Source organism: Artibeus jamaicensis, unplaced genomic scaffold (genome assembly GCF_021234435.1).
Source record: "Artibeus jamaicensis isolate MK-2021 breed Jamaican fruit bat unplaced genomic scaffold, CSHL_Jam_final scaffold_1964, whole genome shotgun sequence".
Lineage (NCBI taxonomy): Eukaryota > Metazoa > Chordata > Mammalia > Chiroptera > Phyllostomidae > Artibeus > Artibeus jamaicensis.
Window position 1 is genome coordinate 21289227 of NW_026522030.1, and position 25381 is coordinate 21314607.

At 43.5% G+C, this 25381-nt stretch overlaps 1 protein-coding gene across 4 annotated transcripts in view; it reads right to left on the reverse strand.

The window, feature by feature from the left end:
- The window catches only part of RUSC2 (RUN and SH3 domain containing 2), a 56827-nt gene that overhangs the window by 6172 nt on the left and 25274 nt on the right, over positions 1-25381 (reverse strand). For 3 of the 4 annotated variants that reach the window (XM_037144460.2, XM_037144461.2, XM_037144458.2), the window contains one exon: positions 4525-6624. In XM_037144460.2, the coding sequence (XP_037000355.2) occupies positions 4525-6556 (2032 nt within the window). In that variant the 5' untranslated portion in view covers positions 6557-6624. Of the gene's footprint in view, positions 1-4524; positions 6625-16510; positions 16982-25381 lie in introns of those variants that run through there. The other variant, XM_037144459.2, reaches the window with a different exon arrangement.

The following is a 25381-nucleotide window of genomic DNA, read 5'->3' on the forward strand; positions in this document are numbered from 1 at the left end:
CCTGCTTCTTTTGTAAAACTTTTTATATTGTTTTTATGGTACTGAACTGTCTGGTATTCTTGGCTGTTTACCTGTTCTTCATTTTGTTGACTTCAAAGGTGGATGAATCTTAAGGCTCAATTCTTGTATCTCACTTTACACATTCCCCCCTACATTGTTCACGTTCAGGCATTCTTACGGATGACTCCTGAACCCACGGCTTTCGTCCTGGCCTTCCTTTTGCTCTTCAGATCATTCTGCTTTGGGGTTTTGCTTTCATACCAAATTTGCTATTTTAAAACAGCTTACCTACCACCTTTCTCCTGACGACTTCCATTTCTGTCAGTGGCAGAGCCGCCCCTCTTCTGTTTCTAAGACCTAAGGACTTGGAGTCACAGTCACAGACTTTCTGGATCAAGATTTACTTCCAGCTTTCACTCATCGGCCCCTATCCCCACCCAAGCAGGTATGGTTCATTCTTGACCACATCTAACTGCACTAAAATATTTCTTGACTTGCAGCCAGAATCGGCCTCCTGTCACCCCGGCCCACTCTTCCGTGATCCCGGCGTTGAAGTCTCAGAGTCCACATGTGCTCCCTCTACACATGCATGTGCTCCCTCTATACATGCATGTGCTCCCCAAGAGTGGTCCTCTCCTATTGCTTCAGACAATCTTCAGACCAATGTCCCTCAAAACGTGGGGCTCAGAACTAAACACAAAACTCCAGGTCACTGTGTTTGCGTATGGGTTGTGCTTCTAATAAAACGCTGTGCATACTGTAAATATATGAATGAACACAAGGTGGTGCTATAAGCAGCCGCACAGCCTAAAACCCTGGGTGTGGCTCACCAACACAAATCTGGTTCGACAACTACACCAGGCAGGAGTGACATCCTTACACTGGAATTACATCCTCTTGACAGGTCAGAATATTGGAAATTCAGAGAGATTAAGTCCAAGGCCACACAACTAGGAAGTGGCAGAACTAAAATTCTGCCTAAGCCAGAGTCTGACTTTGGGGCTAATGTTCTTTTCACCACGTTGCACTGCACATGAAACAGGATCAGGCTGGGTTTTCCCACACTCCATCTTCCCCATTAATGCACTGCAGTGAGCCTAAGAGGATGTGACCACAACCCTATTAGGGAGGTGTTTCAGAATCAGTCTCAGGGGACATTTTTAGAATCAGTCACCCCCAGTCAGTGCTTAAAGAGCAACCTTGCTCACTATGCTCCAGCCATACTTCCTACAGTCCTTAACATGCCAAGTTCATTAACATCGTGGGGACTTTTTTTTTTAATCTTTGGAGGGAAAGGAGAGAGGGAGAGAAATATCAATGTATGGTTGCTTCTCATGTGTCCCCTGCTGGGAACTGGCCTGCAACCCAGGCACGTGCCCTGACTGGGAATCGAACCATGATCCTCTGGTTCACAGGCCTGCGCTCAATCCACTGAGCTACACCAGCCAGGACCGTGGGGACTTTTGCATTTGCTCTCCCTTCTGCCTGAAATTTTCTCATCATTCAGGCATCAGCTCAAACACCACCTCCTTCACAAGACCCTCTCTGACCACGCCAGCCCCTCTGGCCAGTCACACTCCATCTCCTTACCCTGTTGTATTTTCGTTCAGCATTTCTCACTGTCAGAAAAGATCTTACCTGTTTATTGTCTATAACTTCTTGTAAGGGCTCCAAAAAACAAGGTTTTAAAGACTGTTCACTGCTGTATCCCGTGTCTAGAACACAGCCCAGTACGCAGCAGGTACTGAATACAGATTTGTTAAGAGAATGAATCCCCACTGAACCTTTGGTTAAGGCTGGCCTCACCGCATCCAGAGCCTTACCAGCTTGCTTCCTAAAATACCAATCCCCTGTGGCCACCACTGCCCACAGCCCCGTCTTCTCTCTGCTCCAACTCCCACACCTGCCCTCCTCACCGACACCACTCCTCCCACCCCAGTCCCATCTTTAAGCACAGCTTTTCCTGCTGGGAGTGTCTTCTTCTTTTCCACTTCTTTAATACCAGATTCCAAGGCTGAGCTAATCCTGATTATCAGATTAGGTTTTCCCAACCTGAACTTTATTACTTACACCCCTATATAAAGTAGTTTGAATTAGACGATTCATTCCTACTCTTAAAAAAAATCTTCCTCCTAAGTTCCTAGGATAGGGTTTGAGGCAGAGTGATGATGGGGGAAGGGGGTGGGGGGGGCACTACTGTGGGCTGAGCCCCCAGTTCTACCCTCAGGGAATACGTACAGGAAGTTTATTCACTTGTCTATGTGACAGCCATTAAGAAAATGGGAGACAGAGACCACATTCACCTGAGTCTGCTCCTCTGTAGGTGATACAGCCCCAAGTCCCTTAATTTCTTCTTAAAATGGAGGGCCCAGCACTTCCAGGAGAGCACTAAGGGGGGGGGGGATTGTGGGGGGGAGCTATCAACTCCTCCCTTCTGAAGTCTGTGAATAAATCCAGTCATTGTCACTTTTTGAAACAGCCCTCTAAAACTGATGACTCATTCTGAGTTTGCAGCCAGTGCAATATCCCAAATAACTCAGGTACAGCTCGTACATCAAACTGCACATCGGTCCCTGTTTTATTAGTTCTTAGTTCTTTCCAGATTTGGTAAGATCCTTCTGAATCTAGAGTCTGCTCTCAGGATCTCAGAGAGACCTCAGCCTCTTTTGTTATTCACGAATACATTAAACTGTCACTCACTTTTCAATTAAAAAAAAAAAAAAACAATCAGGAGGAGGGCCCTGTGGAAGGTCACTGGAGACTTATGGAATAGGACACCATCTGGATATGAAAAGTCTTATCTAATAGAAAAACATTTTAACGACTCTCCTCCCACCTCTGACCAGGATTGTTCTTGCCCTCAGGACACCAGCCACAGGGTCCCCTGTGCCCAGACACCGCAGTCTGAGATGGGAGTGAGTTCCTAAGGACCCCGCTGTTTCTGACCTCCCACTTCTATTTCCTTCCCCAAGGGCAGCTCCTCTGTGGGTGTTTAGGAGTCTGGAATCTTTAATGGCAGAGATAATATTATTTACTGTTTTTTAACTCTTTTCCTTTGATAAGCCAAGAAACCCAACCTAAGGCTACAGCCCAGCAAATTCCCTTTATCTCCCTTTCTCCTGCTTTATCTCCCCCTTCCTTCTGGACTCTCTGAGATCTTGCTTCTGTCCTTAGCTTTTAAGATTATCAGCCTTACTCTCAGCGATTTCCCTTCAGAACTCATTTGCTTGAACCTAACTCTTTTTTTAAACTTTCTCCTCCTTTGGTTCAGTGACTTCACTCTCTCCTGGTTTCCTTCTATTTTCCTGCCCCATCCTTTGATTCCTTTGGGGGTTGCTCTGCTCACCCTTAAATCATGATATCCCCAGGGCTCTGTCCCTGTTCCATTTATAGCTCCACACATTCTTGCTGGATGCTCTCATCCATCCATAGCTTCAACTACCACTTTCATCCGGATGACCTCCCATCATGGTGTCTCTTGACCTCCAGGAGTCCTTTCCCATCTACCTCCCACCCAAGAAACCAGTGACCTTTCTAATATGCAAATCAGAACAGGCTAGGCTGTTGTAAACAAACAAACAGACAAAAAAGCCACTTCCCTGATTAAAATCCTTCAGTGGTTCCGTCTACATTCCACTATGGCTATGCCCAATTTATTTGTAGTTTCTGCACTCTATCAAGTCATTCTGTGCCTTTGTGATTTTCACAGACTACTCTCTGAGCCTGGAATGTTCTTACAAGTCTCCACAAAGCCAGTTCCTTGTCTTTCTAGACTGTGCCTGAACGTAAACGGCATTAGTAGTCTTTCTCGGACACTTCAGTCTGATGCAGCTCTCCCTCGCATAGACCAGTACAGTTCACTGCATTTCACTTTCCTGTTTCCATCTTTGGTTGAAATTCCTTGAGGGCAGGGATTGTCCCTCTCGTCTTTCTATAACCAGCACCCACTTAACATAGAGCCTTTACAAAATTGTCACTTAAGTATTATAAAATAAATAGGGAAAGAACTGGCCTCCGTGGTCTAAAGGACAAGTGTCAGGCCTCGGGCTCTGTGCAGAGTGCCTACAAGCACTGATCACATAGTGAACTTCACTGATGCCCAGTGTAGTTTGCCTGCTGGACGTATCCCTCGGCTCTTAGATAAACCCCTTAAGCACTGCCAACTCCTAAATGTCCAAAACTAAACTCATGCCTCATCCCTCTTCCAGGAAATCAAATTTTGTGTTTCCAGTCCCTAATCTCTTATCATCATCTTTCCAGTTATCGAGGCTTAGAATCACAATCTTCTGAGTGCTTCCTTTACTAATACATCAACCTATAAATCCTGTTGATTTTATCTCCTCTGTGCCTTTCTTTTAAATCCTACAACTTCCCTCTCCCCTTTATAACTGTGGGACATGCCCTGAGCTGGAAGGATGATAGGCTGAGGACCCTCTAGTGGTATAGATGGGGTGGTACACAGGGCCCTGTCTCTGAGGAGGCCATGCATATATTCTGGCATTCTCCAGCCTCTAGGTTTCTTACCGTCAGCTCTAGCTCTTGCATCCCTCTGGGTATGGCTGTTGGCTGGACTCCCTGGGAGAGCAGGCCCTGGATCCATCAGCTGCATCAGGGGACCTTGCCCAGGAGCTCTTAGGATAGCAGGTGACATCTCACTGGACTGGGGTCCCTGACAGACCTGGGTGGACCAGGGCTCAGGGCCAAGTAAGTCCATGTCTGGCCCCAAGGGCATGGGTGGTAGGCTATGGCTACAGTGAGTACCCTCATCCAGTGGGCCCACCCTGTCTTGCTGGGCCTCTTGAATGGGTGAGAACTCCTGGGAGGAGTCCCCAACGCTCACTCGAAGTGGGGGGGAGCCAGAGCCTGCAGCTTTCTTTCGTCCCTTGGCGAGCTCAGCAAAGGAGGTGACTCGCCTAGGTGGGGAGCTAGGCCCAGCCAGAGCTGTAGGGCCCTCACTCAGGCGCACCGGGCAACTCAACATGCGTTCCAGTGAGCCCAGGCGGGCGGGAGGGCTGCGCTCCAGGCTGCGATCATAGCTTCGAGAGCGCTGACGTCCAGTGCTGAGGTTGGGTGGTGAAGTATTAGTATACACTTGCCCCTCAATTACAGTAGGACCCATGGGAGCTGCAGCTTCCACAGAGGAACCCACTACTTCTTGTTTCTCTGGTTGGACTTCTGGCTTCCGGAATAGGTAATACTCAGAGGGCTGGCTAGGGCCAGGGTCTGGGCCGGAGCCAGGTACAGGACTTATCTTGGTGTGTTCCTCGGAGCAGCTGGTGATGGAAGAACCAGCAGGGCTTGGGGATGATTGGGAGGACAGGTCACAGGTGACAAGTTTATAGTAATTCTGTGTGGCCACAACAAGACGGGCCTGGCTCTGGAAGCAGGCCGTGAGGTCAGCCACAGCTGGGCAGGGCTCACAGTGTGGGCGGTAGGAGTTACAGTTGGCATCGAGCTCAGGAGATGAGGCATGAGGACAACCATAGCCCCCTTCTCTTCCTCCACTGTCAGGGTGGTGGGACTCACAAGACATCTTAGACTCAGCTGGGGAGGGTTGAAGGTCCAGGTAGAAGGCGCCAGGGTCTGAGTGGCTGCAGAAGGAAGAGTCTGAGCAGGACTGTGGCGCGGAGTTGAGATTGGCACGGGAGGTGCCATGCATCTTGTTGTAGAGGGTGCTGAAGGTGACCAGCACGCCATCAGAGCTGTTGCAGGAGGAGTCACTCACGTAGCCCATGGACTGGTCGGCTGCCTCAGACTGACTGGATGTGCTGCTGCAGCGGCAGTGCTGGGGTCCTGAGCCTGAGCACCCTGGGTTCCTTGGGGATTCATCTGAACTGAGCTTCCATTCCTGGTCAAAGGAGAAGCCAGAGGTATCACTGGCTCCACCTCCACTGCCACTTCCACCAGGTCCCCCACACTCATCCAGCTCCATGGTCTCTGTCTCCAGCTCTGGCTGGCAGCATTGGTTCGCGCTGCACTGCTGGGCATCCAAGGTGGTCACCGGCTCCTGTTCCTGCCCCTCCACCACTCCGGCCCGGCTCCGTGTTGCTCCCCATGGCCTGCCCAGTCCGGGGCCAGGTGGTGGTAGCGGGAAAGAGGATAGGTGGAAGGTGGGCTGGCCAGCTCCATGCAGATGGAAGGACTGTTGGGTGGCACTATCACCAATGCTGTCATCATGTAAGTCACCAAGTCCTGGCTCAGCCACACCCTCCTGCAACAAGAAGGGATTATGTCGTTTAGGGGCCCCAGGGCCTCTTCCATCTGGACCCCTACTCTTGGTGTTGCTGTCTGCAGACCGTGCAGATACCCCTGGGGCAGAGTGCAGACTGTTGTACAGCAGGGAGTCAGCTTGTCCTAGGTCTTGATCAGGTTGGGTTATGCCCAGCTCAGGTGGGCAGAAGGGATTGGGTCTTGTGCCTCCACTACCTCCACTTGCCCCTCCACAGCACTGCCTGTCTGGGACTTGACAGTGCACCAGGGGGATGTGGTGAACGATGAGGGTCTCTCCAGTCAGCTTTGGGGGACTATCCATTCTGGAAAGTTCGAACAAGGGCATCAACAGCACCAGACACTGCCCCCGGAGCCCAATGGGGCAGAACACATTTCATCAGGAGAGCTTGGCACCTGGAGAGAGAGGGAAAGAAAGGGAAGCTAATGTCACTTCCCTGGAAGTCCGGGACACGTCCTTTCTCATATAATTCACAGATGGAGAAGAGCCCAAGAGCAGAAAAGACTCAGAGTCAAGATGGAGCTTGATAACACAGCCCGACAGGACAGGGGGTATCCCAACACACCTTCTGCATCACACTGGTCCAGCTCTTGAGTTCCCCCTTCATTCTAAGTTTGCCACGCATCCAACTGTGACAAAAGGCCAGGCCCTACCCCGCTTTCTAAAAATCTCACCCAAGGATAGGTGTTTTGAATTTAGAGAGAAAGGGAAGGGAGGCAGAGACATAAAGAGAGGGAGAGAGAAACATCGATCAGTTGCCTTCCTTACGTGCCCTGACTGTGAACTGAACCCACGGCCTTCCACTGGCAGGGCTGTCCCACTTGCGGCTCACGGGCCGCACGCAGCTCAGGATGGTTGTGAATGCGGACCAACACAAAATCCAAAATTACTTAAAACATTACAAGATTTTTTTGTGATTATGTGTTACAATGTATTTAATGTGCAGCCCAAGATAACTCTTCTTCTTCCAGTGTGGCCCAGAGATGCCCAAAGGTTGGACACCCCTGGACGGGATGATGTTCCAACCCACTGAGCCATACGGCCGGGGCCTAGGCCCCTTTAATGCCACGTATCAAGATCTGGAGATCTCAGAGACAGCATTTTCTTCTTTTTCAAGGACACGATTCTTAGCAGTAAACAATGACAAATCCTCAGTACAAAAAAGTATGAATAGTGACATAATTAAGAAAACACCACTACGGTGTTTGATATGGCGCCAGGCACTGAGGGGATACAGAGGTGCCTTGGACACAGCTGTAGCATAGAAGTTTACAGATGAGGAGAGAACCACAAATTCTATATCATGTCCTCACAACAATAAGCTATATAGTTCTGCAAGAAAAGTATCTTTAAGTATACTATATCATTGGACCCCTATGTCATCTCAGGCTCCTTCTCTCCTCCTCTCAGCACCAGAATACTTGTCCCTCTCTGATGACTGTGGGCTAAGAATCTTCACTCTCCCTACTACTGTACTGGAGCTTCTTGAATGCAGAGACCAAGGTGGGCATTAGAGTGACTGCAAGTATGGCTGATGCCAACCTCTTCCTTCTCATTGGAGGTAGGGTCTATTTTTACTTCCTTTCTGTCACTCCAGCATAATATCACGTAAGGCCTGGCAAACATAAGAGACATAATACATTTTTAATGTTTGTTTAGCTTAGGGCACAGATCATTTGAGTACATAAATGCTGCTCAATTTTAGCCTAGAACATTCACTACAGGAGTACTCTAGAAAGTCTTCTCTTCCCAGTTTTACTTTTGCTAGGCTAAGGTAAAGTTCAAGGTCTCCTGGCTCCAATTTCACAGAGCCCATCCTGAGCTTCTTCTCTGGTCTCTTGGCCGGACTGTGGCAGAATGGCCTCCTCAAGTTTTAGTCTTTTATGATACCCAGATCATATCCTAAGAGTCTTTACTTGTGCAGACTCCTCATATCCAATTTTTCCTAATTCATCCATTTCTCTTCTTTCCTTTTTCATTCCTGTCATTTTCCTTTCATTGACCATGAGTCTAAATTCCTCATTGCCTAAGTTCTCTATCACTTAGTTAAACTCCTAATACCACCAATTAAAAAAAATTAACTCATTTAGATCATAAGATCACAGCTCTTCATGTAGAGTACAAGTAAGACATAGCTAAGTTCATTTCATGCTCAAGGCCGTGAACAGGTAATATATAAAATAAAACATTCAAATAGCTAATAAATACATGTGTGAAGGACACAGTCTTAAAATATAACTATGAGCCCTGACTGGTATGGCTCAATGGGTTGGCCATTGTCCCACAAACCAAAAGGTTGCTGGTTTGATTTCCGGTCAGGGCACATGCCTGAGTTGTGGGCCAGGACTCTAGTATGGGGCATGCAGAGGCAACTGATCAGTGTTTCTCTCCCTCTCTTTCTCTCTTCCTTCCCCTTATTCTAAAAATAAGTAAATAAAATCTTTAAAAAATAAAATAAACTATGTGTTAAGTTACATTAAAATTAAAAAGCAAGTGTTAACCATCTCTCTTCATCCTTTCCTTTCTGAGAGGAAGGCTCCTTTGTTGGAGCTCCAAGCCTTTGCATGTTGATTGGGGTAATGAGTAGATATGGAGAAAGGCAGAAGCTAGAGAGGCTGAACTGAACTATAAGATTCAGAATTATAGAAGAAAACATGGGAATAAATCTGTTATCTTGGATTTGGCAATGGTTTCTTAGGCATGACACTAAAACACAAGTGACGAATGAGAAAATAGGTAAGGCAAGATGAAGTTTTTTTTTGTTTGTTTTTTTAAATATATTTTATTGATTATGCCATTACAGTTGTTCTATTTCCCCCCTTCATTCCCCTCCACCCTGCACACCTCCTCCCCCTCCATTCACCTCCTTTAGTTTATGACCATGTGTCTCAAGTTCTTTAGATTCTATATTTCCCCTACTATTCTTGCCCCCCCCATCTATTTTCTACCTACCGTCTATGCTACTTATTTTCTGTACCTTCTTCCCCCTTCTCCTCCTCCCACTCCCCTGTTGCTAACCCTCCATGTGATCTTCATTTCTATGGTTCACTCCTGAGATGAACTTTAAAAAAAAAATCCTCACCCAAGGACATTTTTTCATTGCTTTTTAGAGAGAGAGGAAGGGAGGAGGGAGAGAGAGAGAGAAACACCAATACGAGAGAGAAACATGATTGGATACTTCCTGTATGTACCCAACCTGGGATCGAACCCACAACCTAGGTAGGTGCCTTGACTGAGGAATAAACCTGCAACCCTTCAGTTTATGGGACAGTGCTCCAACCAACTGAGCCACCCACACCTGCCAGGGAAGGTAAGGTGGACTTTATAAAAACTAAAAACCTTTGTGTCTCAAATGATACGACGAAGAAAGTGAAAAGACAGGGCTTCCAGTCAAGATGGAGATATAAGTAGATATACTTTGCTTCCTCGCACAACCAAAAGAAGGATAAAAAACAATTTAAAAATAAAAAACAACCAGAACTGCCAGAAAATCAAACTGTATAGAAGTCTGACAACCCAGGAGTTAAAGAAGAAACATTCATTCAAACTGGTAAGAGGGGTGAAGATGGGCAGCCAGGGCAGAGAGAACAAGCAGCAAGGCGGTAGCTGGTGCAGCTGGCGGTCCCACATTTTCATGAGGATAAACCTGGAGGGACGACTGGGGAGCAAGGCAGACCATGTGTCCCAGGGTTCCAGTGTGGGGAAATAAAGCCTCAAGACTTCTGGCTGAAAATACCTTTTGGGATTGAGGTGGCAGGAGAAACTCCCAGCCTCACAGGAGATTCATTGGAGAGATCCATAGGGTCCTAGAATGTATACCGCCCCCCACCCCCCGACCTGGGAATCAGCACCAGAAGGGGTCCAATTTGTTTGTGGATAGCAGGGGAAGTCATTGAAAGCAGGGTGAGAGCCAAGCAAGCCATATTGTTCCCTCTCTGACCCAATCCCCACATACAGCACCACAGCCCAGAAGTGTGTTGCACTGCCCTGGCAAATACCTAAGGTTTTGCTTCTTGTGAAGTAACAGGTGCTCCAAGACAAAGAAATATGACCCAAATGAAAAACAGATCAAAACTCCAAAAAAAGAAGTAAGTGATGAGAAGATAGCCAACCTATCAGATGCAGAGTTCAAAACACTGGTAATCAGGATGCTCACAGAAATGATTGAGTATAGTCACAAAATAGAGGAAAATGCGAAGGCTATGCAAAGTGAAATAAAGGAAAATATACAGAGAACCAACAGTGAAGAGAAGAAAACCAGGACTCAAATCAATGATTAGGAACAAAAAGAAGAAATAAATATTCAACCAGAACAGAATGAAGAAACAAGAATTCAAAAAAAGGAAGAGAGGCTTAGGAACCTCCAGGATAACTTTAAACATTACGACATCCAAATCATAGGGGTGCCAGTAGGAGAAGAGGAAGGGCAAGAAATTGAAAACTTATTTGAACAAATAATGAAGGAGAACTCCCCCAATCTGGCAAAGGAAATAGACATGCAAGTCCAGGAAGCTCAAAAAGTCCCAAACAAGTTGGACCTCAGGAGGAACATACCAAGGCACATCATAATTACATTACCCAAGATTAAAGATAAGGAGAGAATCTTAAAAGCAACAAGAGAAAAGGAGACAGTTACCTACAAAGGAGTTCCCATAAGATTATCAGCTGATTTCTTAAAAGAAACCTTACAGGCAAGAAGGGACAGGAAAGAAGTATTCGAAGTCATGAAAGGGAAGCACCTTCAACCAAGATTATTCTACCCAGCAAAGCTATCATTTAGAATTGGAGGGCAGATAAAGTGCTTCCCAGATAAGGTGAAGTTAAAGGAGTTCATCATTACCAAGTCCTTACTATATGAAATGTTAAAGGAACTTATCTAAGAAAAAGACGATCAAAACTATGAACAGTAAAATGACAACAAACTCACAACTATCAACAACTGAACCTAAAAAAAAAAAAAAACCCTAAGCAAACAACTAGAACAGGAACAGAATCACAGAAATGGAGATCACATGGAGGGTTATCAGCAGGGGAGAGGAATGGGGGAAAATGGGGACAAAGGTACAGGGAATAAGAAACACATTGGTAGGTACAAAATAGACAGGAGGATGTTAAGAATAGTATAGGAAGCAGAGAAGCCAAAGAACTTATATGTATGACCCATGGCCCTGAACTAAGAGGGGGGAATGGTAGAGGCAAGGGGCGTACTGGGCAGAGAGGAAATAAAGAGGAGAAAAACATAAGACAACTGTAATAGCATAATCAATAAAATATACTTAAAAACAGAAAGTAAAAAGACAACCCACAGAATGGGAGAAAATATTCGCAAATCATATATCTGCTAAGAGATTTCTGATCAGAAGTCTTACAATTCAACAATAAAAAGGTATATAACTCAATTAAAAGCTGGGAAAAAGACCTCGAATAGACATTTCTCCAAAGAAGACCTACGAATGGTCAATAAGCACATGAAAAGATGCTCAGCATCATTAGCCATTAGAGAAATAAAAATCACAATGAGATACCACTTCACCCCACTACATCGGCTAAGATAAAAGACAATAACAAATGTTGGTTAGGTTGTGGAGGAATTGGAACCCTCAAACATTGCCGGAAGCCATGTAAAATGGTACTGCTACTTTGGAAAACAATCTGGCAGTTCCTCAGAATGTTAAACATAAAGTTACTACATGAGCCAGCAATTCTACTCCTAGGTATATACCCGAGAAAGGAAAATATATTTTTACATAAAATCTTGTATACAAATATCCATATCAGCATTATGCACAACAGCCAAAAAAGTGGGAACAATACAAATGTCCACCAACTGAAAAGTGGATAAATATAATGTGATATACACATATAACAGATTATTTAGCAATAAAAGGAATGAAGTACTAATACATGCTACAACATGAATGAACCTCAGAATGGTAAGTGAAAGAAGCCAGTCATAAAAGGCTTCCTTGTATGATGTTGTATGAGTCCATTTATATGAAATGTCCAGAATAGGCAAATCAACAGAAACAGAAAGTAGATTAGTGGTTGCCAGGGACTGGGATACGGGGATGGGGTGTGACTGCAAATGGGTGTGTAGGTCCTTTTTGGGGGGATGCAAATGTTTTGAAATCAGACGGTGGTGATGGCTACACAAGTCTGTGAATAAAACCAAAACTACGGAATTATACGGTATGTCATTATATCTCAGTTTTATAAAAGGGTGAATTTATGGCATGTGATTTATATCTTAGTAAAGCTGTTATTGAAAGCATTTTTCAAAATAGGAAAAAAGAATTAGGGTTTAGGGGAAGCGGGAAAGAGCGGTGAGGAAGGGAACCGATGCTGAGCAGGGGACACTGGGCATTTGCAGAGACAAGGTGAGGTTGAGAAAAGGGAGGAGCAGCTGCCTTAAAGTGTGGGATTTTGTACAGAGATGAAGTGCATTTTGGGGGAGCTTTGCAATGAGGTACCTAAGATATCCTTCCCTTCACTCTTCTCATCTCTTCTATTCCTTCACCAAGAAAACTCTGTGCTCAAATACATATGCCACAAAGGCATATGAGTTGGAAACACTTTAAAATTCCAATAATAACTAATTAAAAATGTATAGAACAGAATATCTTTAACATAATGTTGTGTTAATATGATATTGACTTGGGAAAATGTTCACAAAATACTAAGTGAAAATAGAACATTACAAACAGTACATCCATTATGACACTATTTTTTAAAATAAATATGTCTACATCTGCCTTAGTTCAGGCTACTGTAACAAAGTGCCTCAGACTGGGTGGCTTATAAAAGGCAGAAAGTTATCTCTTAAAGTTTTGGATGCTATGAAGTCCAAGGTCAAGGTGCCAGCATGGCTGTGTTCTGGAGAAAGCCCTCTTTCTGGTACGCAGCTGGGCACCTTCTTGCTGTGTCCCTACAGGTGTAAGGGACAAGAAATCCCTCTCTGGAGCCTGCTTTACAAGGGTACTAATCTCACTCGTGAGGTTTACACCTTCATGACCTAATCACCTCCGAAAAGCCCCCCTCTTGATATCATTACCTTTGGGGTTAGGATTCAACATGAATTTAAGGGTGCACAAACATTGAGACCATAGGGGTGTGCATGGGAAAAAATTCAGAAGCATATACAACAAATGTTAACAGTGTTTATCTGTTGATTGATTTTGGATTATGTTTAATTTTATTCTTTTGTTTTATCTGTATGTTTTCTTAATGTGTGTATAATAAATACCATTATGTACATAATTAATAGTTTTATTCTTCAAACATCACAGATACCATGGAGGGGCTTCCCCTTATACTTGGTACCAAGTTTCCCTAGAATCCAGGCCACAACCCAAGGCTGGACTAAAAGGAGCACAGAGAACTTTCTTGCACATACAGCAGTGATTCTGGAAGTACCTACGAGCTATAGCCATCACTTGAACTACAGTGAATACTCCCCCACCCTTTTCAAGCATGATTTCCCAGAGGCATTCACAGGTATATACATGTAAGAATGTATCATTTGGACCCATAAAACTGTTACTGGGTCATACGTGCATTCAAATGGAAACACACAGTGACACGCAGTCTAGATAGATAGCTGAATCTCTCAACCAGGGGTAAAGAACACATGGTCATGGAAGGTGACGAAGAGCCTTTGGCTGGCGGGCTCTGACAGCTGTATTATAATGTCATGTTTACCGCTCTGTCCTCCAGATGAGAGGGGAGTTCCTTGAGGTGAAAAACTGTGATATAGTCCACTCTGTGTCCCTAGAACCCACACATGGTGCTTGGAACACAGTAAGTGCTTGGTTATTTGTTGACTCCTATTGTATCCATTTAAAAATTGGCTTGTCTTTTTAAAAAAATTGAGTTTAGGAGACCTGGCTAGGTGGCTCAGTTGGTCGGAGCGTCATCCTGTGCACCAAAAGGCTGCAGGGTGATCCCCAGTCAGGGCACACACCTGGGTTGCCAATTGGATTCCTAGTCGGGGTATGTAGGGAGGCAACTGACTGATGTATCTTTCTCACATCGATGTTTCTGTCTTTCTCTATCTTGCTCCCTTCCTCACTCTCTAAAAACAGTAAGTGTATCCTTCAGTGAAGATTTAAAAAAAAAATTCAGTTTATAAGTTTTTTATTTACTCTGGATACGTGTTTTGTCAGACATACATCTTGAGAATATTTTCTCTCAGCCTGTGGCTTTGCCCATTTGTTTTCTTAATGGTGCTTTTTTGTTTTTGTTTTTTTTTAAACTAATAGAAGTTTTTAATTTTATGAGTTCCATTTATCTTTTTTTAATTTTTAGGTTAAAGCTTTCTATATCCTGCTTACCTTTGCCTATTCCAAGACCATAAAGAAAATGTCCTGTTTTTTTTTTCCTAAAAGCTGTACAGTTTTAGCTTTTCATTTAGATTGTATCAAATCCTACTTTAAATATAAAGGTCTTTCACTGGTTGATTTTCTTTTGTTTTGTGTTTTTGTATTTCAGGGGTCTCATTCCTTCCTGATCTCTACAAAGCCAAGGGCAATGCCTGCCAGTCACTTCTCCACAGACAACTCTAGTTTTAGCCAAAGGAGGTGTGAAGTTCTGTAGGCATCTCATGAGATTTTTGCATTCATGCCTTCATCACTTGAAACTTTCACATGCACTTAAAAAAAAAAGATTTTATTTATTTATCTTTAGAGGGGAAGGGAAAGAGAGAGGGAGAGAAACATCAATGTATGGTTGCCTCCTGTGCACCCCATGCTGGGAACTGGCCTGCAACCCAGGCATGTGCCCTGACTGGGAATTGAACTGTGACCCTTTGGTTCGCAGGCCCACGCTCAATCCATGAGCTACACCAGCCAGGGCTCACATGCACTTTTTATGTATGTCATCTCATTGATCTTCAACACAGCTCACCAAAGTTGGCAGAGCCACTTTTCATTTTAGCAAACAAGGAAATCGACATTCGGAAAAATAAAATGACTTGCCCAAGACCACTCAATAAATAAATGACAGAATTAAAATGGGACCTTGGAATTCTAACTTTTGATCTTTTTTCCTTTAATTTTTTTTCTCTTATTAATCCCAGAGAGAGGGGAAGGGAGAGAGAAAGGGAAGGGAGAGGAACATCGATGTGTGAGAGAAACATTGATTAGTTGCTTCCTGCTGAAGGACCCGCAACCCAGGAATGTGCCCTGACCAGGAATCGAACCAGCAACCTTTCTTCGGTCTCCAGGAGGATGCCCAACCAACTGAGCCACACAGGCCAGGGAAATTTAAGGAACTCTTTCTATCTGCTCAGCAATAGGGTAACTCTGGGCAGGAAAATGTTCCTAAATCCCAGAAGAAAGGTTTCCTCTGTCTTTAGTCATCAGGGTCTTTCTGCCAGTCAATAGAGCCTCTCTTCCTGGCCTCCTGGGGAAGACAGCAGTACTCAGTTGCTATTCTCTAGCAATCTGACCTTGTCCTGAGGTCCCTGGAGGAGTCTCGGTAGGACCAGTAACTTTTTCACTGCCAGGGTCCTCTCTCAGGCAGGACTAGAGAGAAGAGAGCGGGAGGACGAATTCAGGAGTATCAGCTTATGCTTAGGTATCTTCCTGTTAGAAATCTAAGCCTGTATAAGCAGACTGATTATAACAGGTCAGGTGCCCTACGCATTATAGTGGCTTCCTCCCCCCATACTGTGGAGCCTCTTGGTGAACATTCTGTTATTCCATCCATTTTTACCTGGAGCATCGTGGCTCCCACAGTGCCAGGATAAGGTAAGTGTGTCTATGTGCATGTGTGTATATGTGGAGGGGAAGGATGGGCTGGATGCTTCTCAGCCCTTCCTCTTGAAAGCTGCATGGATCCCACCTTCTTCTCCATCATAAACTTACAGTAGCTTTAGGGGTGTCTCCTCCCATTAAGCCTTTGTTTCTAGATCTGATCCTCTCCACCCTGACCCACACTATAGCAGCTTCCTTAGAAATGCCCAGAAAGGACAGAAAGGAAAGAGGGGCTCTTCTACTTCTTGACCAAAAATGAATAAAATAAAAATTTACATATATATATATATATATATATATATATATATATATATATATATATATTCATATATGGCATTAGCCCATCTGCTTTTACCTATCTCTGCATCAAATATGTGCATGGGTGAGCTTGTTTAATATTTGCTCCTATGCTCATTCTCACTATCTTTAGGAAAGACAAAGCCAACCCTCAGAAGCTAGCGCCCAAACCTTTTGATCCGTTATCCTACCGTCCGTACCCTGCCCCTCCCCCAGCTCCGCTGAGCCATACCTCGGTATGGGGCTTTGAGCTGAACCCGAAGGCTTCTGTTCCTTTTGCACTCCGACCAAGCTCAACCTTGACAGTTCCAGCTGAGGCACTGTTCCACGGGACCACACATGGGCAATTGGGTCGATTTCCTAAGATCTGATTTCTGCTAATACAATGGCAACGTTGCTAAATGCAAGGAGGCTGCGCAATCCCAGCCCCAATATCCTTGCTGCTGCCGCTGCTGCCGCCGGTGCTGCGGTGACGTTGCTGCTAAGGGAAGGGGGAAGGGAAAGGAGCAGGCATGCCCACAGTGCAGCGGCTCAGCCTCCCTCCCTGTCAGTCCCCGAGGGCCTTAGCCTAGGGAAGGGAGAAAGGAGACAGCCACGGAGGGCAGCCAGTGCTGGAAGATGAGAACTCTCAAGGCAGCAAAGGAAATTAGGGAGAGCCCTGGGCTTAGCTCCTCTCTAGTCCTTAAGAGTCTCAGAAAAAAGTCTGGGCAGAGGCTTAGAGCTTCCTTCCTTCCTTAAGCCCCTCCTTTTCGATCTTAGCCAGAAACCTCTCCCTCCTCTTTTTGCCGACTCTGAATGACTTCTTGTTTTCCAGCTTTTCCCTTTGACTAGGATTCCAGACTGGCCTCTGGGTGGAGCCGCCAACTGGGAAGGGGTTCCTGAAGCCCTTGAGGGAGGCTACAGAGACCAGCAGTAACACCAACTTTGATCTTTAAGGACGCCCTGGTACTCAGCACTAGGCTTTCCAGGGCATGCCTCTTCAGAGAAATGGGTCTGTTTCAGAAAGAGAGACAGCACCACGGGCAGGCTTTTCTACACACAGGGTGGTAGTGAGCCTCAGGGCCAAGTTGGCTAAGGGCCCCTTTCCTAATCCAGGTTCCAATTCAGGTTCCTGGATCTTCAGAGTCTGCTAATGTCACACTGGAGCATAATCCTCACTTCTCATCTATGTTGGCTTTTTTAAAAAAGATTTTACTTATTTATTTATTTAGAGAGATGTCAAAGGAGGGAGAAAGAGAGGGAGAGAAACATTGGCTGCCTCTCATACACCCCAGCTGGGGACCTAGCCCACAACGCAGGCATATGCCCGGACCAGGAATTGAACTGGCGACCTTTCAAGTAGGTTGAGGCTGGTGCTCAACCCACTGAGCCACTCCAGTCAGGGCTCTACATCAGTTTTTGGATAGTGCTGAGCCAGGGTCCAGCTGGGTCTGTGGGGAGGCAGAATCCTTTTGGGCAGGTCCGGGGGGTGGGATGACTATTTTTGGGGGAAAGGAAGGCAAGGCAAGGAAGGCTAGGCCAGAAAAAAATCTGTTCTGTCAGTACACCTACAGAACCCGCTACCCCTTCCCTGCTTCACCCTCTTCAGGCCCTGGGCCAGTCTTGTGGGAACCAGTAAAGAGAAGCCACAGCCGGAGCCAATTGTACGGTAAGTGGCAGCATGTCTCTGCCCACTTCATGCTACTGCCCACTGCTACCACCCTTGAATGCAGGGATGGTCTCAAGCTGGGCATGGCCCCTAAGCACTAGCCCTGCCTGGGGCTCCTCCCAATGTTGACTTACTATCTGGACCCCAGAGCTAAGCCCTTGGATTTCAGGTCCCTAGAAAGAAGGTTTGGGTCCACTGGCCAGGAACATAGCAGCCACCAGCACACAGGACCCAGAAGAAATAGTTTCTTTCTTCTTATTGCTTCTTCTGTTCCCTATGAGACTCACACGCCCACTGATGCTATACTGAGATGAGCTGAATTGGAGAGATAAGAGAAGCGGCTAAAATGCCAAAAGCTATTTCCAACCTTGACTTATTTAAGGGGCCGTGGACCCTTCATCCTACAAAACAGAAAACAGTGAGGAAGGGAAGGAGAAAGGGGGGCTGCTGTTCATAAAATTAACCATTAATGATCCTTGCAGGGAAAGTAAAAGGAGCAGAAATGGTGTCACTGTACTTCCTTCTCCCCTGGTACGTACAGACCCCAAAGAGGGTAGGACAAGCAGCTGTAGATTAGGGCAAAGTCAATTTCCATGACCAAGTGCTTAGAGTTGTAGCTTCTTAGTGTAAGAGCTCTGGGCCCAGGGCCTTTGTTCCTGAAATTTCTGTGAGGCTAAGCCATGCATTGCACTGGAGAGCCACCACTTATAAAATGTTTCCAGTTGTTTGCATGGAAGGCAGCAGCTCTTGTGTTTCCAGTGCTGGGCTTACTACATCTTAGACCACATCATCACCCATTTCCCAGTCACTACTGCCAAGAGCTATAGGGCTTCTGATGAAAGATCAAATTATTTCCTGGCTAGAAACCAAATATAAATACAGTCACATTATAAACCTCAACTGCTTCTTAACTAGTCTTCTCACCTGCAATTTACCTTCCAGTACTGCCGGATTCATCTCCCTAAAGCACCTCTTTCTTCAATGTCACTCCTCCTGCTCCTTTTAATGGTCTCTCATTACCCAGAGAATCAAGTTCAAGCTCCCCATTTTGGCTTTCAAGGTCCTCCGTCTTGGTTCTCTACTCCCTCTCTACCCAAACTTACTTCCCACACTCCATCATGTAGTCCTTCAAACCAGTTTCGCAAGCTCATTTCCACTCTGCTGCCTCTGTTTGGATTCTCCAGCCCGTTATACTTGACTATACTCAGAATTACCCAAAGCCTATGAGGCCCAGATCAACCACTCCATCAAATCTTTGCCGATCACCCCGGAGCCAGAAAGGATCTCTCTGTCTTGTGAACCCAAGGCTGCAGCTTGTTGATTTTACAGACAAGAAAAAAACCCCACAAAGCCCAGGGGATCCATATAGAATTGCCAATTTCTTATATTGCCAAGCAGCATCATTAAAAAAACCACTTTACATCATCTATCATCATTTCATAAAAGAAAGCATACTGTCATTTTTCTCATTTCATTGCATTCTCACACAAACCTCGGCAGAAACTAACATCAGTCCATGGTAGGTTTAAGGATTAAGTAAATAATTTCTCACTTGATATGGTTATTGTTCTTTTCTTTATGGATATGCCTACATGTCTCTTAATGTCTTGGAATGTGTAGTAAGATTGCACATTCCAAGCTACATTCATCTTTGTAACCCCAATATCCAGTGCATAGGACAGTATAATTTTTTATAATGTATTTTTTAAAGGTTTTATTTATTTATTTTTAGAGAGAGGGGAAGGGAGGGAGAAATAAGGGGAGAGATACATCAATACGTGGTTGCCTCTCACATGGCCCCCACTGGGGACCTGGCCCACAACCCAGGCATGTGCCCTGACTGGGAATTGAATCAGAGACCCTTTGGTTCACAGCCCGTGCTCAATTCACTGAGCTACACCAGCCAGGGCCAGGACAGTATAATTTTTATTTTGTGTTTCCCATAAAACCTAGTACAGTGCTTGGCATATATAAGGTGGTTTAGTCAGAGTCTTGTCCAATAAGAGTGGTTCAAAATGATGTTCTGTGAGTAAAAATGAGTGAGTGGTGGGCAGATCTGACTCAAAAGGCTTGGAAGAGAAGACCCCTGCTGTTCATGTAAAAAAAAAATGCCTATTAAAAGAAAGCATAGGGCAAAAAGAATAGCTCTTCATGACCTTGAGTCAGGCAATACATTCTTAGACATGATACCAAAAGTAAAAGTGACAAAATAAAAAACAGGTAAACGTGAACTTCAAAAAAATTTTAAAGTTTTGTCCTTCAAAGGACACAATCAGGAGAGTGAAAAGACAAGCCACAGAATAGAAGAAAATGATTGCAAATCACATATCTGATAAGGGGCTTCTAGCTAGAATATATTAAAAAACTCTTACAACTCAACAAAAAGACATAGAACCCAATTAAAATATAGACAAAGGATTTTTGGCCACAGGCATTTCTCCAAAGCACATTAACAGAATCTCAACATCATTAGTTAGTAGGGAAGTGCAAATGAAAACTAAAATGAGATACCACTTTATCTTACCAGACTGGCTAAAATAAAAAAGACAGATAATAACAAGTGTTGGTGATGATGCAGAGAAATTGGAACGCTCACACATTGCTGGGGGGATTTTAGAATGGTGCACTAACTTTGTCTTTTATATTAGCCATCACTGGAGTGTCAGTCCAGGGACCTCAGACAATTCCCCCTTTCTTCTGTTTCTTCCAACACCAAAATTCTTAAAAGAATGAACTAGGTTAACTCTTCTCTTTCCTTAACCACTTCTTAAGAACCAGAAGTCTGTCTTCTTATAATACTGAAGCAGTTATAATTCTTGAACTTATAATATTTAAATTGAGATTTATCCATTCTCTACTACCGAAACCTTTCCTCCCACTTTGGCTCTGTCAATACCAATTCTCCTAGCTCTACTTCTAGTTCTTTCCTCACTGTTTTTTTTTAAATTTTAATTGTTGTTCAAGTACAGTTTTCTGCCTTTTACTCCCATCCCAGCCCACCCCGCAACCCTCCCCACCTCCCTCCCATTTCCACCCCCCACTGTTTTTGTCCATGTGTCCTTTATACTTGTTCCTGTAAATCCTTCCCCTTTTCCCCTGAAATTCCCTCCCCTAACCCTTCTGGTCCCTGTCAGCCTGTTCTTCAGTGTCTTTGGTTATATTTTGCTTATTTGTTTTGTTTTTAGGCTTTCTTCATTGTTTAATAAAACAATACCTGGCCCATATTTAAATGCAGATTTACAACAAGGCTCAGAACTGAGTCTTCAGCCTGAGAAGTGTTTAAGCTATTGATTTCCAAATCTTACATTCTTCCTGAACTTCCAGAATCAAATCTCCAATAACCTATTAGATACTTCTTACTGCTACCTCGAAGCCAACATATCTTAAAGCAAAATTGATTTTTCTTTTTGAAATCAGCTTTAGATTACCAGTGACACATGCCTGAAAGTGTTAAGGGTCACCTGGAATCTTCATGTTCAGACAATCACCAAATCATGCTGAGTCTTCTTGCCAATCAATGTCTTAGGCATTGACCTAATAATTTATTGTGCTTTTACTATATTCCAGCTATTAGGCTAAGCACTTACATCATCTCATATAACCCATATGTAGCCACTCTCCAAACTAAGTATTTTTCTCTATCTTTTATGGATGAGAAATCTGAGGCTCAATGATATTAAATAATCTTCCCAAGGTAATTCAGTCAATAAATGTTTGATCTAGGGTTCAGACACAGGTCTGTCTGATTCCAAAGTCAGTGTTTTTAACCCTTGTTGTATCACCTTTCAAGTTTCCCTCACTAATTTCTATCATCCTAAATCAGACCCACATTATCTCTCCTCTGAATTGTTATATAGTCTTCTAACTAGTTTGCTTGCTTTCATTCTGGCTCTTTCCTCCATGCTATCATATATACTGATACAAGATTAATCTCCCCAAACACAGCCTTCAATATGTTGTTACCTGACTACTAAAAACGTCCCAGTGGCTCCCAATTGCGTGCAGGATGATCCAGATTCCTTAATGGTGTGTGCAGAGTTCCTTCCTGCTTATCCGACCATGTTCCACTGCATGCCAAATATATTTCTTTTTTTTAATGGTTCATTTTTATTGTATTTTTTCCATTACCATTTATTCTCCTTATATCCTCTTCCACCTTCACCCACTCCCCTCCCTTCTGCAATCACCAAACTGTTGTCCATGTTCACAGGTTCTTTCTCTTTTTTACCAAATTTATTTTAAACCCTGTTAGCATGGAAGTCTTTCTTCTGAACTTCTTCAATACCAGTGGTCTGTACAGCTCATTTGGTACCGAGCCTTGGCCCCTTTATTTTGTTATTTAGCTCCTGATGACAGCACACTTTTGGAGTGTGGCACTGTGTCTTATATTTAGATGAGTAATTCTGAGCACAGAGCCTTGGCACCTAGTAGGGTAACACCCATGTGTGTTTGATAAAAAAACATCTGAGCAGGGCTAGCAGAACCCAAGTCAGCTTTTAGAAGGTTAGCTTAGACTGAGAATAGCATATTTGATGAGGAGGAGAGGAAGGAAAACGAAAATGAAAAAGCTGAGCCTTAGTAAAGTGCTTACTGAATAAATCTTCAGTGCTGAGATGCACTCTTTACATTCACTTCTCTCCATTTTCATACTGAGGATGGAAGAATGGTTGAACAGCTGTGTCTTCAGTCAGTACTTCCCTACCATTTACCCTCAGGGTCACGCACACACCAAAGGTTGCAAAGTGGCAGCCTGGCAGTCATGCCTTGTGTGTCAACAGGTTTTATGTAGCTTGAATAAAATGCTACCATAAATATTTGAATATTTCAAAACTAAATATCTGAATTTCCAGGATGTCTTGCTTGAACATTAGAATAATTAATCATACCAGGCCCCCATTCCTAGATGGTAACAATCAGCTGCATTTGAGAAATGGCTACCCTTCTAAGTAGCACCCTCATAAGTGGCTACCCTCATAAGATGACCCTTCAGTTTGACATGCACCCATCACTCTTTATGGTCTTTTATACCTAGCCAGCTTCACTGGTTCACTTTACTCATTTGTGTTATTTGCCTGGATTTTATAAAACATTTGAGTTTACAACCCTTACCCAGAGAAACAGCTATGCTTTTCCTTATATCTCCCCAATCCAAATTTACCTCACATTACCATAATAATGCTCACTGCAGCATTGCCTGCAATAGCAACACATTGAAAATATTCTAAATATCTAATAAAAAATGGATAATTAAATAGTGGTCTAGCAATGCAATAGAATATAATGCAACTATAGATATTATGTTTATAATGAATGCTTACTGGTGTAGAAAAAGGCTTAAAAGAGAATTTAAAAGGCAGGATATCAAATTACATAGACTTTGGTACTTGTATTATAGTGAACAAGATATTAAGGGACTCCCTTCTATGGCAAAAAACTAAATCCTATATAACATATACTTTAAAAAGCATTTCAGGATTCACAGTAAATAGGAAAAATTTCTGAGTCTACTTCCCCACTCCCAAAAAGGGGAAAAGAAATCATGAGCTAGCTGCAGAGTAAGCAAGGGCAGGGCAGGGGAGACCCACAGCTCCTTGTGGGCCAGTTCCCCAAGCATTTTAATTGTGTGGTCAGAGTGACAAGTCTTGGACCTCTGGAAAGGTGAGGGAGCCAAACCTGAGCCTGCCACATCTAGCTGAGACTCTCAAAGTCGGCTCAGGAGCTAGTGTTGGTGGTTCTCTCTGACCTTTGGCATAAGCAGAAACAAATCTTTTTAAGAAAAAATATCCCCAGCTTCAGCTGACAGGATTCTCAAAATTAAAGAGCAAGCAAAAATTAGTTTCTATCAAAGAGCACAAATACATATGGAAGCAAGACACTATGAGTGAGTGAGAGAGAAAATAACAAACAATACACTTAAATTACAAGGATTTCAGAGAATGTCAGATACGGAATACATATTAGCTATGAAGTGTTTTGAATCAAGGATAAATATTGCAAAGATAAACAAGTAGAAAGAGATTATTAGAGGGATCCAGAGGTGGTGAAAATAAAACACCTATGAGTATAATAATTGGTTATTGAGCATTCTTATGCCTGGACCAGCCTATTTTACGGGGAGTCAGTAGGTGACAAAAAGGATGTGGAGAATGAGGCGAGACACACTATACCTCCTGCTATAGACCTAACAGTAGCCTACTCAAAACTGTGTGAAAGTGTTCTACAAACTACAAATGTTTTACAGAAATGTTAGCATCCGCTGGTGATTTTTGACTGAATCAGTTATTTACTCTGATGGTTGAAAGACAATGCTTTTCTCTCTATTATTCCTTCTACATTTATTAGTTGGCATTCCAATATAAGAAAGATTCTCCTTCCTTCCTTCCTTCCTTCCTTCCTTCCTTCCTTCCTTCCTTCCTTCCTTCCATCCATCCATCTATTATTAATTTGGTATCAGTACAGATTCTTGGATTCTTTTTTCTTTTTCTTTTTAAAAATTCAGTGGGTCATAATTCATTGCTGGTATTCTTGATTTTGATGATTGGATTGTCCCAGATTTTGCACTATTTTTTTCACTGTGAAGACCTTTTCAAAATTAACTATTCATTGTGGAATAACTCTTAGAAAAGTTGCAAAGATAGTTCAGAGTTCCTTAGGTCCTTCAACCAGTTCCCCTAATATTACCACTTTATATAGTCATAGAACATTTGTCAAAACAAAGAAACTAACATCAAGTACATTACTATTTACTAAACTTGCAGACTATTTGGGTTTTGCCAGCATTCCCACTAATGTTTTTTTTTCTATTATTTTTGGCTTTAAAAAACCCTAAATGTATATATAACTTTTATAAAATGTAAGTTAATTTAAAAAAACAAAGCCAAAACAACAACAAAAAAGATATGCAGATGTATGTATACTAGAGGCACCAATAAACAGTTCAAATGGTGTAATTGTAGCTCAGCAAAGAAAAAGATCTACTTTTCCAAATCAGGACACTGAGTAGTTTTGAAAGCCATTCAGGCTAATTATTAGTGAAAGCAAGTAAGTAGTACTGAAAAAACACATACTACATGATCTTAGTAGACCTCTGTCCCTAATCTTTCCTAATAATCACTCTGCTTACTTTTCACCTCAGGACTTTCTTTGGAAATCAATAGGAAGTACTTTTGCTTGTGTTGCCCTAGTCAGGTGTTCTCTTCGCCAACAGCAATCTGTGTTAGGTAACTCCTTTTAGCTGTGTTTTCGCCTACTGACTGCATGATTGATTCCAACAGGAGAAGCCAGAAGTGCTCAAATCATAACAAATCAAAATAAACTATGATGTACTGTATGCTCTTCTCTGATCTAGAAGCATCCCAAGGCCAATAATTAAAATCAGCTCAGGAGTCAATAAATCAATCAACTGTGCACCCAAGCCACACATCCACTGTACTCCCACTGTGTATATATAATAAA